A 16,425-nucleotide genomic window follows, 5' to 3' on the forward strand; every position below is an offset into this window, starting at 1 on the left:
AGTATGGGCAGGCATAAGCTATGGACAACAAACACAATAGCATTTTATCGATGGCAATTTGAATGCACCGTGACGAGGTCCTGAGGCCCATTGTCGTGAAATTCATTCGCCGCCATCACCTCATGTTTCAGCATGATAATGCACTGCCCCATGTCACAAGGATCTGTACACAATTCCTGAAAGCTGAAAATGTCCCAGTTCTTCCATGACTTGCATACCAGACACGTCACCCATTGAGCATGTTTGGGATGCTCTCGATCGACGTGTACGACAGCGTGTTCCAGTTCCCGCCAATATCCAGCAACTTCGCACAGCCATTGAGGAGTGAGACAACATTCCACAGGCCACAATCAACAGCCTGATCAACTCTGTGCAAAGGAGACGTCGCGCTGCTTGAGGTAAATGGTGGTCCCACCAGGTACTGACTGGTTTTCTGATCCACGCCCCTACCTTACTTTTAGAGCTATCTGTGACCAGCAAATGCATGTCTGTATTGTGTTAAATATATAGATTAGGGCCTAATGAATTGATTTCAATTGCCTGGTTTCCTTTAATGAACTGTAACTCACTCAGTAAAGTATTTGAAATTGTTGCACGTTGCGTTTATTTTTGTTCAGTTAATATTCCTTTAGTAATACACAAATCTTAACAAAGATGCATACCCTTGCGCCTCTAAAACGACGTTACATAAACCTGGTAGCTGATACAGGATAATTTATTACATAAGAAAGGCAGAAACGGACTCTTCATTGAAAATATTATGCATTTGCCATGTGCACGATTTTCTCTGGATAGTCTAGAAGTTCTTAGATGATTTAAGATCCCAGTGTGAAAGGATGGTGATCCTTCTAATCTAATCTACTGTCCCCTTTCCAAACTTTCTGTTCTTGCCAAAGTCCTTGAAACACTTCAGTTGGTGTCAACAGCCCATGGTTTGGTCGCATCAATTTGTTTCCACGGCATCACATAATAGAAAAAAATATGAATCACCTTTTATAAAGTAATTCACAGTGTTTTAGACTGTGTAACAGACTGCTGAGATGGTAGGCTATTCAATAAATATGTTTAATCTAACATGTCTAAGCAGGAATGCATGATTTAAGACACAGTGCTTTCGGAAAGTATTCAGGCCCCTTGACTTTTTCCACATTTTGTTACGTTACTGCCTTATTCTAAAATCCTCATCAATTTACACACAATACCGCAGAATGACACAGCCAAAACAGTTTTATCAAATTTTTTGCATATGTATTAACATTTAAAACAGATACCTTATTTATGTAAGTATTCAGACCCTTTGCTATGAGACTCGAAATTGAGCTCAGGTGCTTCCTGTTTCCATTGATCATCCTTGAAATGTTTCTACAATATGATTGGTGTCCACCTGTGGTAAATTAAATTGATTGAACATGATTTGGAAAGGCACACACCTGTCTATATAAGGTCCCACAGTTGACAGTGCATGTCAGAGCAAATCCAGGGCATGAGGTCGAAGGAATTGTCCGTAGAGCTCAGAGACAGGATTGTGTTGAGGCACAGATCTGGGGAAGGGTACCAAAAAAGGTCTGCAACATTGAAGGTCCCCAAGAACACAGTAGCCACCATCATTCTTAAATGGAAGACATTTGGAACCACCAAGACTATTCCTAGAGCTGGCCGCCCGGCCAAACCGAGCCATCGTGGGAGAAGGGCCTTGGTCAGGGAGGTGACCAAGAACCCGATGGTCACTCTGACAGAACTCCAGTGTTTCTCTGTGGAGATGGGAGAACCTTCCAGAAGGACAACCATCTCTGCAGCACTCCACCAATCATACCTTTATGGTAGAGTGGCCAGATGGAAGCCACTCCTCAGTAAAAGGCACATGACAGCCCACTTGGAGTTTGCCAGAAGGCACCTAAAGACTCTCAGACCATGAGAAACAAGATTCTCTGGTCTGATGAAACAAAGCTTGAGCTCTTTGGCCTGAATGCCAAGCGTCACATCTGGAGGAAACCTGGCACCATCCCTATGGTGAAGCATGGTGGTGGCAGCATCATGCTATGGGGATGTTTTTCAGCGACAGGGATTTTGAAACTAGTCAGGATCGATGGAAAGATGAACGGAGCAAAGTACAGAGAGGTCCTTGATGAAAACCTGCTCCGGTTCCCTCAGGACCTCAGACTGCCGCGAAGGTTCAACTTCCAACAGGACAACGACCCAAAGCACATAGCCACGACAACGCAGGAGTGGCGTCAGGACAAGTCTCTGCATGTACTTGAGTGGTCCAGAGCCCGGACTTGAACCCGTTTGAACATCTTTGGAGAGACCTGGAAATAGCTGTGCAGCAACGCTCCCCATCCAACCTGACAGAGTTTGAGAGGATTTGCAGAGAAGAATGGGAAAAACTTCCCAAATACAGGTTTTTCTCTATCCCTCACTGCACATCTGAGGAGACAAAGAGAGAGCGTGGCTTGCTCATCACATCAGCAGGCCCAGGGTCAGGGCAGACACTTTCATTACAGGAATCATGAGGGTAATGCACTTTCCTGTTTGACCAAATCATGGTTTTAGCGCCAAAAAATGTGATGTTTTGAAACTGAGTGAGGTGACCATGTAATGAATGTTCAGCTCGCACTGATGCGACCAATTACGTTTTTTTTACTCGCACAGACAAGTCAAAGGGTCACAAATTGTGACTAAATGGTTGCAGTCCGGAGCCCTGACTTGTTAGTGAGTAGCTGAAGGAGTTTTTATACACCAATAATGTCCTGAACAAGTTTCAGTCTGGATTTAGAAAGAAGCATAGCACTACTACGGCGACCATGAAAGTTACTAATACTGGAAGCACTTGATTCTAAACAGCATTGTGTTGCTTTGTTCATTGATTTGTCTAAGGCGTTTGACACCGTAGACTGAGATATTGATGCAGAGCTTGTCAAACATAGGCCTTTCAAGTAAATCTTTTTGTTGGTTTAATGATTTTCTTGGTGTTAGATCACAATGTGTACAGGTTAATGGCATGACTTCTGACAAGCTTTCTTTAAATACTTGAGTGCCGCAGGGTTCCATTCTTGGGCCATTATTGTTCATTATTTATGACTGGTGTGAAAAAATAGCTGATGAGAAGGTACATCTACACTGAATGTACAAAGCATTAGGAACACCTTCCTAATATTGAGTTGCAATCCCTTTTGCCATCAGAACAGCCTCAATTCGTCGGGGTAGGGAATCTACAAATGTCAAAAGCGTTCCACAGGGATGCTGGCCCATGTTGACGCTAATGCTTCCCACAGTTGTGCCAAGTTGCCTGGATGCCCTTTGCATGGTGGACCATTCTTGACACACACGGGAAACTGTTGGCGTGAAAAACACAGGAGTTTCAGTTCTTGACACACTCAAACCGGTGTGCCTGGCACCTACCATACCCCGTTCAAAGGCACTTAACTTTTGTCTTGCTCATTCACCCTCTGAATGGCACATATACACAGTTTATGTCTTAATTTTCTAAAGACTTAAAAATCCTTCTTTAACCTGTCTCCTTCACTTCATCTACACTGATTTGAAGTGGATTTAACAAGTGACATCAATAAGGGATCATAGCTTTCACCTGGTCAGTCTATGTCATGGAAAGAGCAGATGTTCCTAATGTTTTGTATACTCAGTGTCATCTGCATATACACTATCTATAGTACTGATCTCGCACTAGTTAAGGCATTTCTCAAATTGTAGGAAGCGTTTGTTGTCCAACAACCTTTTTCCGCTCAAAGCAACCCCCTACTCTGCCTCAGATACTCACTCAAACAAGCCAATAGAGGTGGTGTCCTCATACAAGTACTTGGGATTTCACCTTGATGAAGCTCGGTATTTTAAACCCCACATTCAACAGCTCATTAAAAAGCTTCAACTTAATCTGGGCTTTTTCTTTAGGAAAAGTTTTATTTCAAGCTAGAAAAGACAAATGTTGCAGCCTTTGCTGGGATATGATGATATTCTTTACATGAATGCCCCATGGTTTTACCTGCACACACTAGAAACACTACCATGCTGTAGTTAGATTTGTAACAAACACAAGACCTCTTAAACATCACTGTACCTTATATCAGTTAGCAGGATGGCCATCCTTATAGTACATGTTTGTCTATAAGGCCATTTTAGGGCAGCTGCCCCATCGTCTTGGAATACATCTTGGAAACTAGATTATTTTAATCCAATTTGATAATGTTAAATGACAGATTATAGGCCTGCTGACCACAAATTGCACATGTGGTTTTAAACCTGCTCTTTTAAGCTCTCTTATGGGCTTTGCGCTGTTAACTTCCATTCATTGTTATGTTTTATGTTGTGTTTTATGTTGTGTTTACTATATGCTGCTTTCTTGGCCAGAGCTCACTTGTAAAAGAGAGAAATCTGCAATGTGACCTTTCTGGTTCAAGGATAAATACAAAATAAGAAACAAATCAAATGTTTTAAAGCAGGGATGGCAGCCCCCCCACCCCCACGCGCGCACACACACACACTCAATTAGCCCACATTTCTGAGATTGGTTAGTAAGTCTAACGTCCGGATATCTAAATTTGTAGTAATCATGGTCGAAATACCGAACAGGGTAGTCGCTCTCAATCACATATATTAAAAACTGCAAACACTTCTCTACACCTAATGGCAAAATGTGTAGAATAGCGGGAAATTAGCTGTAAAAAATAAAAATGGGGGGGTAGCAAAATGCTAGGCTCTGACTGCATGTGTGGGTATGGATGTGGGTACCCAGACCTGCGATCCACTGTAGCCGCCTCCATAATGAGTTCAGATTTTTTGTGGCCCCCACCCCAATCAGAATTGCCCATGCTTGGGTTGAAGGGAAATTACAAGCCTATTCTAACAGCTGCTATTCTATGTACTCATGTAGTGAATTGGAACGCCTCAGTACCCTGGTTGGCAGACCTTCAGAGAGTCATCCCCTTCACAACAGTGGCCTGTTGAGTCTGGACCCAGTTCAGGACAAGACCCCGCTGTACAGTCAGCTCCTTCAGGCATACAAGTGGTCTAACAAGGTAGGCCAATCTTTTCTACTGGGCTACAAGGGAAAAAATACGATAAGGCCAGAATTCAATTCTAGGGCATAGTGGATTTTCTGCAATGCAGTTTCATGTGTCAAAGATTGGAATCTTGTGGACAATTTCCTTGGATTTCAATGTGAAGCCACTCCCATCGTTAACATTATTTGTTTGATCCAAATTGACGTATGGTAAACACATGATAAAGTTTAGCTTCTGTTTCCTCCGGGATACGCTTCCAGTGTATCAGCTAAAAACCTACAATGACAGGCTGCATTAGTTACGGGAACAATATGCCCCCAGTGCAGCATCTCTGACCACCCCATTGTCGCAACTCTCTAAATACACTGCTCTGATGGAAATGATTCCGTTTTTAAAGCGTATGCTGGAAGTCTTAAATAACAGGTAAGGTAAAGATTGATTCGAAATAAAATGCAGATGCACGGTATATGGTAACATACATTAGCCTTTACTGTATGTATCAAGCTGTGACACCACGCCTTCCATTGTTTGTAAGGTCACCATATAGGATATTGGAAATTCCATGATAACGGAGTGATGCTGAGACTCAGATTTGTTACTTTAAAATGTATGTCAAACAAAAAAAGAATGATTTTAAGTTAAACAAACCATACCATTATACTCAAGGACTACTTTTAACAATTTCCACAGAAAATTTTACAAAAACACATTTACTTGAAGAACAGTGCAAATTCAAAGTTTGGTAACAGAATGACGGTTTGTGCTGTTGTTACACAGATGGCACCCACTCCTGTAGCTGACACGCTTGTGCCTAAACTTTGACAGACTTGCCAACCTGCACAAATTTAGCGTACCATGCACGCAATTTGAGGTCAAAGTATTGTGGTATGAAAAAGTACCCTAAAATACACAAAAATAGGCTTCTAATTGGCATATTGTGTTTTTTGACTCTGAAGTTGGAGCTGAGAAAAAATTCAAACTCTCCACTCCGGTTCACCCACCCGTAGTCATAGTACTATTTTCTTAGAGGGCCCTCACAGTGTTCTACAGGAGCACCATTGAGCGCAGCCTGGTACGGCAACTCCGCCGCCGCCGACCGCAAGGCACTACAGAGGGTGGTACGCTCAGCCGAATGCACCATTAGGTAGACACGGACTGCTGTCCAGGACACCTACAACACCAGGTGTCGCAAGAAGGCCAAGAAGATCATCAGGGATCCAAGCCACCCGAGCCATGGCCTGTTCTCCCTGCTTCCATCACTAAGACGCGGTACAGGAGCACCATGTGTACACCTAGTCAGTACAAAGATACAGCCGTCTTTCCTAACTCAGTTGCCGGAAAAGGAAACCGCTCAGAGATTTCACTATGAGGCCAATAGTGACTTTAAAAAAGTTAGAGTTTAATGGCTGTGATAGGAGAAAACTGAGGATGGATCAACAACATCATAGTTACACCGCAATACTAACTTAATTGACAGAGTGAAAATAAAAAAGCCTGTACAGAACAAAAATATTCCAAAACATACATCCTGTTTGCAACAAGGCACTAAAGTAATACTGCAAAAAATGTGGCAAAGCAATACACGTTTTGTCCTGAATACAAAGTATTGGATTTGCCTCAAGCATAACACATCACTGAGTACCACTCTCTATATTTTCAAGCATAGAGGTGGCTGCATCATGTTATGGGTATGCTTGTGATTGTTAAGGATGGGAGTTTCAGGATAAAAAATTACAGAATTGAGCTAAGCACAGGTAAAATCCTAGAGGAAAACCTGGTTCAGTATGCTTTCCACCAGACACTGGGAGATTAATTCACCTTTCAGCAGGACAATAACCTAAAACAAGGCCAAATATGCACTGGAGTTGCTCACCAAGAAGACTGTGAATGTTCTTGAGAGACCGAGTTACAGTTTTGACTCAAATATGCTTGAAAATATATGGTAAGACCTGAAAATGGTTGTCTAGCAATGATCAACAACCAATTTGACAGAGCCTGAATCATTTTTTTTAAGAACAATGGGAAAATGCTGCACAATCCAGGTGTGGAAAGCTCTGAGACTTAACCAGAAAATACCTACAGCTGTAATCGCTGCCAAAGGTGATTCTAACATGTATTGACTCCGGGGGTTGAATACTTATCTAATCAAGATACTTTGATTTTTAGATTTTTTTTACAAATAATTTTTATAATTAAAAACTTTGAGCCAGGAGAGATTGACATGCATATTATTCATGTTAACTCTCTATGTACATCCAAGGACCAGCCGTGCTGCCCTGTTCTGAGCCAATTGCAATTTTCCTAAGTCCCTCTTTGTGGCACCTGACCACACGGCTGAACAGTAGTTCAGGTACGACAAAACTAGGGCCTGTAGGACCTGCCTTGTTGATAGTGCTGTTAATATAGAGCAGTGCTTTATTATGGACAAACTTCTCCACATCCTAGCTACTGTTGTATCTATGTTTTGACCATGACAGTTTACAATCCAGGGTTACTCCAAGCAGTTTAGTCTCCTCAACTTTCTCAATTTCCAAAGATTTTGTTGAGGTATAAGGTTTAGTGAATTATTAGTCCCAAATACAATGCTTTTATTTTTTGAAAGACCTGAATATAGCTGTGCAGCAACGCTCCCCATCCAACCGTACAGTGCTTGAGAGGATCTGCAGAGAAGAATGGGAGAAACTCCCCAAATACAGGTGTGTCAAGCTTGTAGCGTCATACCGAAGAAGACTCAAGGCTGTAATCACTGCCAAAGGTGCTTCAACAAAGTACTCAGTAAAGGGTCTGAATACTTATGTAAATGTAAAAAGAGGAGGAAGGGAAGCGCTACTAAGGTACACAATAGTACATTTTGGTAGACATTTTACCACTCTTTGGTAAAAGTGGTAAATTGGTCATCAAAAAGAAAGGAGGACCAAGGCACTCTTCATATAATTAATTAAAATGCCTTTATTAGTATGGCATGTTCAACATAGTTTTGAAACGTGTTGGATTTCTAAAAATTTGTTTCTATTGAACATGCCATACTATTAAAGGCATTTCAATTAATTATATGAAGAGTGCCTTGGTCCTCCTTTCTTTTTGATGACTTATGTAAATGTGATTAATATATTAATTATTTTACCAAAAAATTATAAATATCTCTATATATTTTTTATTTAACCTTTATTTAACCAGGTAGGCTAGTTGAGAACAAGTTCTCATTTAGAACGGCGACCTGGCCAAGATAAAGCAAAGCAGTTCGACACGTATAACAACACAGAGCTACACATGGAATAAACAAACATACAGTCAATAATACAGTAGAAGAAGTCTATATACAGTGTGTGCAAATGAGGTAAGATAAGGGAGGTAAGGCAATAAATAGGCCATAGTGGCGAGGTAATTGCGATATAGCAATTAAACACTGGAGTGATAGATGTGCAGAAGATGAATGTGCAAGTACAGATACCGGGGTGCAAAGGAGCAAAATAAATAAATAAATACAGTATGGGGATGAGGTAGTTGGATGGCTATTTACAGATGAGCAGGCGGGGCTTTACCTAGCAAGGACTTGTAGATGACCTGGAGCTAGTGGGTTTGGCGACGAGTATGAAGTGAGGGCCAGCCAACGAGAGCGTACAGGTCACAGTGGTGGGTAGTATATGGGTTTTGGTGATAAAACGGATGGCACTGTGATAGACTGCATCCAATTTGTTGAGTAGAGTGTTGGAGGCTGTTTTGTAAATGACATTGCCGAAGTCGAGGATCGGTAGGATAGTCAGTTTTACGAGGGTATGTTTGGCAGCATGAGTGAAAGGTGCTTTGTTGCGAAATAGAAAGCCGATTCTAGATTTCATTTTGGATTGGAGATGCTTAATGTGGGTCTGGAAGGGGAGTGTACAGTCTAACCAGACACCTAGGTATTTGTAGTGGTCCACATATTCTAAGTCAGAACCGTCCAGAGTAGTGATGCTGGATGGGCGGGGAGGTACGTGCAGCGATCGGTTGAAGAGCATGCATTTAGTTTTACTTGCATTTAATAGCAGTTGGAGGCCACGGAAGGAGAGTTGTATGGCATTGAAGCTCGTCTGGAGGTTAGTTAGCACAGTGTCCAAAGAAGGGCCAGAAGTATACAGAATGGTGTCGTCTGTGTAGAGGTGGATCAGAGAATCACCAGCAGCAAGAGGGACATCATTGATGTATACAGAGAAGAGAGTCGGCCCGAGAATTGAACCCTGTGGCACCCCCATAGAGACTGCCAGAAGTCCGGACAACAGGCCCTCCGATTTGACACACTGAACTCTATCAGAGAAGTAGTTGGTGAACCAGGCAAGGCAGTCATTTGAGAAACCAAGGCTGTTGAGTCTGCCGAGAAGAATGTAGTCATTGACAGAGTCGAAAGCCTTAGCCAGGTCGATGAATACAGCTGCACAGTATTGTCTCTTATCGATGGCAGTTATGATATCGTTTAGGACCTTGAGTGTGGCTGAGGTGCACCCATGACCAGCTCGGAAACCAGATTGCATAGTTGAGAAGGTACGGTGGGAATCGAAATGGTCGGTGATCTGTTTGTTAACTTGGCTTTTGAAGACCTTAGAAAAGCAGGGTAGGATAGATATAGGTCTGTAGCAGTTTGGGTCTAGAGTGTCTCCCCCTTTGAAGAGGGGGATGACCGCGGCAGCTTTCCAATCTTTGGGGATCTCAGACGATACGAAAGAGGTTGAACAGGCTAGTAATAGGGGTTGCAACAATTTCGGCAGATCATTTTAGAAAGAGAGGGTCCAGATTGTCTAGCCCGGCTGATTTGTAGGGGTCCAGATTTTGCAGCTCTTTCAGAACATCAGCTATCTGGATTTGGGTGAAGGTGAAATGGGGAGGCTTGGGCGAGTTGCTGTGGGGGGTGCAGGGCAGTTGACTGGGGTAGGGGTCAACAAATTTGCTTTTTCATTATGGGGTATTGTGTGTGCAGATTGAGGGGATTATTTTTTTTTTAATCCATTTTAGAATTTTGTAACACAGTGTCAATGAAGAATTTTTTCATCTGAAACAATTTAGTGCATATGGCTATGAGTGCAATTACAGTGCTGCAGTGAACGATCACTAATATGAAGTTTTGCTTAATGTAGCTTATGCCATTCCAGAAAGTCTCATTGTTAATATTATCAAGAACCGTTGTCGTCATCTGTGAAAATACTGAAGAATTGTAGCCAGCTAGTCCTATTGGTTGTTAAACAGCCTTTGAACTCACATTCAATGAACTGTTGCCTCTTTAGTTCCGTGACAACCCGATCTTGATCAACAGTTAATGTCTGCTAAATGAATCAAAAAGGCACAATACTGTCTCCCTTACAGTGTGTTGCTGTCTTTTGTCAAAGGGAGGATAAAAGCAGTGGATCAATAGCAGTTTTCCGGCTATTGATCAGTCGGCTATGGCTGTATACCTCTGCTGTCTTTTCCCCTGTCTACATCTGACTTGCTCGCCAACTTGATCCCTCACAGTCATGGGAAGAGGGCAGGGCACCCACCCAAATCCACTCTGAAGTTTCACTTCTTATGGGAGTTTGTCTCATTTCACCAGTACTTTCCCTTTGTTACCAGTGCATGTGGAACTCCGAATGTTGTTGAACTTCTTTTTGGATTTAGATGCAGTCAGTTATTAGTGTTTTCCTTTGGATTTGACTTTCTGTGTAGCACTTCAGTGCTTTCTGAATACTCCTTCTAGATTGTGTCATGCTACTGGGTCTGCGTTTAGGCTACTGAAATGTTGTTTGTTTTTTGCTTTGTTAAAGGTGCAATATGCAGAAATAGCTCTGCCATTTCCTGTGTGGTAAAATTCTAATTGTAGGCCTAAGTTCAGTTTGTGACAAAACAAAAAAAACAAAATAATCATTGTACCATCTAAACCGCTGTGAAATATATTTTCAATAACCCAAAATATTGTATGTTCAGCTCTCTGAAGCTGGTGTACAAAACAGCAAAAACTAAGCTTAAGAACAGGAAGCATAGAAATGGCGCACATAGAACAGATCTACTGCTTCTTAGACTTGTTTTCAGAGTGACATTCTATATGAATTTGGTCAGATCACCCAAAATGTTACATATTGCAGCTTTAAAGGGGCAATCAGCACTTGCTGTGTAAATTCTTTGACTTATAAACTCAGCAAAAAAAGAAACGACACTGTCTTTCAAAGATAATTCGTAAAAATTAAAATAACTTCACAGATCTTAATTGTGAAGGGTTTAAACACTGTTTCCCTTGCTTGTTCAATGAACCATAATTAACGACTGTTCCACAGTTGCATGTTCATTAACTTCTCTGGGATATGTGGGACGCTAACGTCCCACTTGGCCAAAAGCCAGTAAAAATGCAGAGCGCCAAATTCAAATAAATTACTATAAAAATCTAACTTTCATGAAAAATTAAAGCTACACTTGTTGTGAATCCAGCCAACATTTCAGATTTCAAATAGGCTTTTCGGCGAAAGCAAATGATGCTATTATCTGAGGATAGCACCATAGTAAACAAAGAGAGAGAAGCATATTTCAACCCTGCAGGCGCGACACAAAAGGCAGCAATAAAAATATAATTCATGCCTTACCTTTGACGAGCTTCTGTTGTTGGCACTCTATGTCCCATAAACATCACAAATGGTCCTTTTGTTCGATTAATTCCATCGATATATATCCAAAATGTTCATTTATTTGGCACGTTTGATCCAGAAAAACACTGGTTCCAACTTGTGCAGCGTGACTACAAAATATCTTAAAAGTTACCTGTATTTTTTTACGTAAATAATCGATAAAATTGAAGACGGGATGATCTGTGTTCAATACAGGATTAAAACAAACTGTAGCTAGCTTTCTGGTCACGCGCCTCTATCTAACAGTACACTTCAAATTACCCTCGTTCTGGATGGCCGTACTTCTTCATTACACAAAGGAAAAAACCTCAACCAATTTCTAAAGACTGTTGACATCCAGTGGAAGCGGTAGGAACTGCAAGAAGCTCAATTATAAATCTGGATTCCCAATGAAAACCCATTGAAAAGAGAGTGACCTCAAAAAGAAAAAAATCTGAATGGTTTTGTCCTAGGGGTTTCGCCTGCTAAATAAGTTCTGTTATACTCAGACATGATTCAAACAATTTTAGAAACTTCAGAGTGTTTTCTATCCAAATCTACTATTAATATGCATATCTTATATTCTGGGGATGAGTAGCTGGCAGTTGAATTTGGGTATGCTTTTCATCCAAACGTGAAAATGCTGCCCCCTATCCTAGAGAAGTTAAGACACTAACAGCTTACAGACAGTAGGCAATTAAGGTCACAGTTCTGAAAACTTTGGACACTAAAGAGGCCTTTCTACTGACTCTGAAAAACACCAAAAGAAAGATGCCCAGGGTCCCTGCTCATCTGCGTGAACGTGCCTTAGGCTTGCTGGAAGGAGGCATAAGGACTGCAGATGTGGCCAGGGCAATAAATTGCAATGTCCGTACTGTGAGACGCCTAAGACAACGCTACAGGGAGACAGGGCGGACAGCTGATCGTCCTCGCAGTGGCAGACCACGTGTAACAACACCTGCACAGGATCGGTACATCCGAACATCAATGGCAACAACAACTGCCCGAGTTACACCAGGAACGCACAATCCCTCATCAGTGCTCAGACTGTCCGCAATAGGCTGAGAGAGGCTGGACTGAGGGCTTGTAGGCCTGTTGTAAGGCAGGTCCTCACCAGACATCACCAGCAACAACGTTGCCTATGTGCACAAACCCACCAACGCTGGACCAGACAGGACTGGCAAAAAGTGCTCTTCACTGACGAGTCGCGGTTTTGTCTCACCAGGGTTGATGGTCGGATTCGCGCTTATCGTCGAAGGAATGAGCATTACACCGAGGCCTGTACTCTGGAGCGGGGTTGATTTGGAGGTGGAGGGTCCGTCACACCGTCCGGTGTGTCACAGCATCATTGGACTGAGCTTGTTGTCATTGCAGGCAATCTCAACAATGTGCGTTACAGGGAAGACATCCTCCTCCTTCATGTGATACCCTTCCTGCAGGCTCATCCTGACATGACCCTCCAGCATAACAATGCCACCAGCCATACTGCTCGTTCTGTGTGTGATTTCCTGCAAGACAGGAATGTCAGTGTTCTGCCATGGCCAGCGAAGAGCCTGGATCTCAATCCCATTGAGCACATCTGGGACCTGTTGGATCGGAGGGTGAGGGCAAGGGCCATTCCCCCCAGAAATGTCCGGGAACTTGCAGGTGCCTTGGTGGAAGAGTGGGGTAACATCTCACAGCAAGAACTGGCAAATCTGGTGCAGTCCATGAGGAGGAGATGCACTGCAGTACTTAATGCAGCCGGTGGCCACACCAGATACTGACTGTTGCTTTTGATTTTGACCCCCCCTTTGTTCAGGGACACATTATTCCATTTCAGTTAGTCACATGTCTGTGGAACTTGTTCAGTTTATGTCTCAGTTGTTGAAGGTTATGTTCATACAAATATTTACACATGTTAAGCTTGCTGAAAATAAATGCAGTTGACAGTGAGAGAACGTTTCTTTTTTTGCTGAGTTTTTGATAACATGGATGGTCAGTAGGAATGTGCACCTACCCTTTCAACACGATTCGATTCATTTCTAGATACATGGGCTCCGATATGATACAGGAACAATTCAGTGTTTTTCGGTTTGATTAGAGAACAAATCGATGTGATTAGGTTATATTCAATACGATTCAATGCACTAACATATGTTGCATAAACAGATTCATTTTATGTTCTAAATTAAAATCTACTGCTGATTGAGCTCATGAGCTGGGCCTCTGAACTGGATATCTCTGTTTGCGTGTGTGTGTGTGAAAATGATGTATGTCTATGGTGTATGTACTATGTAGGCACCTAGGCTGAGCCATAAAGGATACTAGGCATCTACCACCCCACCTCCACTATCAGATTATTGGGGGGAGCAGCAATGTAGCCTGTTTTTTTTGTCTCCCCACTTGGTTCTGAAATCAGCATCAGCCACAAATTAACTTGTTATTTTTGCAGATTGTGTTTGAGCTAGTAATCTATTTAATTTTTATTGTTTACAAATTAGCTATGACATAGCCAATGAATAAATATATATATAAATATATACTGTATATAGTTGAAATCTGAAGTTTACGAACACTTAGGTTGGAGTAATTAAAACTCGTTTTTCAACCACTCCTCAAATTTCTTGTTAACAAACTATAGTTTTGGCAAGTCGGTTAGGACATCTACTTTGTGCATGACACAAGTAATTTTTCCAACAATTGTTTATAAACAGATAATTTCATTTACAATTAACTGTATCACAATTCCAGTGGGTCAAAAGTTTACATACACTAAGTTGACTGTGCCTTTAAACAGCTTGGAAAATTCCAGAAAACGATGTCATGGCTTTAGAAGCTTCTGATAGGCTAATTGACATCATTTGAGTCAATTAGAGGTGTACCTGTGGATGTATTTCAAGGCCTACCTTCAAACTCAGTGCCTCTTTGCATGGGAAAATCAAAAGAAATCAGCCAAGACATCAGAAAAATAATTGTAGACCTCCACAAGTCTGGTTCATCCTTGGGATCAATTTCCGAACGCCTGAAGGTACCACGTTCATCTGTACAAATAATAGTACGCAAGTATAAACACCATGGGACCACACAGCCGTCATACCGCTCAGGAAGGAGACGTGTTCTGTCTCCTAGAGATTAACTTACTTTGTTACGAAAATTGCAAATCAATCCCAGAACAACAGCAAAGGACCTTGTGAAGATGCTGGAGGAAACAGGTACAAAAGTATCTATATCCATAGTAAAACGAGTCCTCTATCGACATAACCTGAAAGGCTCAGCAAGGAAGAAGCCACGGCTTCAAACTGCCATAAAAAAAGCCAGACTACGGTTTGCAACTGCACATGGGGACAAAGATCGTACTTTTTGGAAATGTCCTCTGGTCTGATGAAACAAAAATAGAACTGTTTGGCCAAAATGACCATCGTCATGTTTTGAGGAAAAAGGGGGAGGCTTGCAAGCCGAAGAACACCATCCCAACCGTGAAACACGGGGGTGGCAGCATCATGTTGTGGGTGTGCTTTGCTGCAGGAGGGACTGGTGCACTTCACAAAATAGATGGTATCATGAGGCAGGAAAATTGTGGATATATTGAAGCAACATCTCAAGACATCAGTCAGGAAGTTAAAGATTGGTCGCAAATGGGTCTTCCAAATGGACAATGACCCCAAGCATACTTCCAAAGTTGTGGCAAAGCGGCTTAAGGACAACAAAGTCAAGTTATTGGAGTGACCATCACAGAGCCCTGACCTCAATCCTATAGATAATGTGTTGGCACAACTGAAAAAGCGTGTGCGAGCAAGGAGGCCGACAAACCTGACTCAGTTACACCAGCTCTGTAAGGAGGAATGGGCCAATTTATTGTGGCAAGCTGATGGAAGGCTATCTGAAACGTTTGACCCAAGTTAAACAATTTAAAGGCAATGCTACCAAATTGAGTGTATGTAAACTTCTGACCCACTGGGAATGTGAGGGAAGAAATAAAAGCTGAAATGAATCATTCTCTCTGCTATTATTCTGACATTTCACATTCTTAAAATAAAGTGGTGATCCTAACTGACCCAAGACAGGGTCTCTGAATAAATGTCAGACATTTTGAAAAACTGAGTTTAAATGTATTTGGCTAAGGTGTATGTAGACTTCAACTGTACATACATACATACATACATACATACATACATACATACATACATACATACATACATACGTGGCCAAAAGTTTTGAGAATGAAACAAATATACATTTTCACAAAGTCTGCTGCCTCAGTTTGTATGATGGCAATTTGCATATACTCCAGAATGTTTTGAAGAGTGATCAAATGAATTGCAAAGTACCTCTTTGCCATGCAAATAACAGACTTTACATTACATCGACTTGTATCATTTAGATTTAGAATTTAGAACCACATGACAATGATTTTGAGATACAAAGACTATTATACATTTAAATGAAACTGTTCCACAAAAATGTGCATTTGAAAATCATAACCGCCACGCAGATCAGTAGAAATGGTAAGATAAATTAGCACTCCAAATGGAAAAGGTTGCCGACTCTTGGTGTAGCCTATTACCAGCAACTTCGGTAGCGTAACCGCAGAATCTGCTAAGGCCAGTAACAGCGGACGGAGGAGGGTTGGAAACATTTTTCTCTTTTTTTTCTTCATGATCTCTGGCTCCAACTTGAGTCATTTGTGTGGTTTAATTATTTAATCAAAGAGCGTGCTCAAAACATCAGACAAGTTCAGTGTATATATATATATATATACTGTAGTTGATTTTATTAAAACACATAGGGTGCATGTATATAGGGAAAAATACACGTTTAAACATTTC

At 41.6% G+C, this 16,425-nt stretch overlaps 1 protein-coding gene across 1 annotated transcript in view; it reads left to right on the top strand.

The window, feature by feature from the left end:
• Positions 1–16,425, top strand: part of LOC111957999 (mediator of RNA polymerase II transcription subunit 27) — an 89,245-nt gene that overhangs the window by 6,022 nt on the left and 66,798 nt on the right. The window contains exon 2 of the mRNA XM_023979162.2: positions 4,886–5,030. Within this exon, the coding sequence (XP_023834930.1) occupies positions 4,886–5,030 (145 nt within the window). The remainder of the gene's footprint in view (positions 1–4,885; positions 5,031–16,425) is intronic.

Source organism: Salvelinus sp. IW2-2015, linkage group LG33 (assembly GCF_002910315.2).
Source record: "Salvelinus sp. IW2-2015 linkage group LG33, ASM291031v2, whole genome shotgun sequence".
NCBI lineage: Eukaryota > Metazoa > Chordata > Actinopteri > Salmoniformes > Salmonidae > Salvelinus > Salvelinus sp. IW2-2015.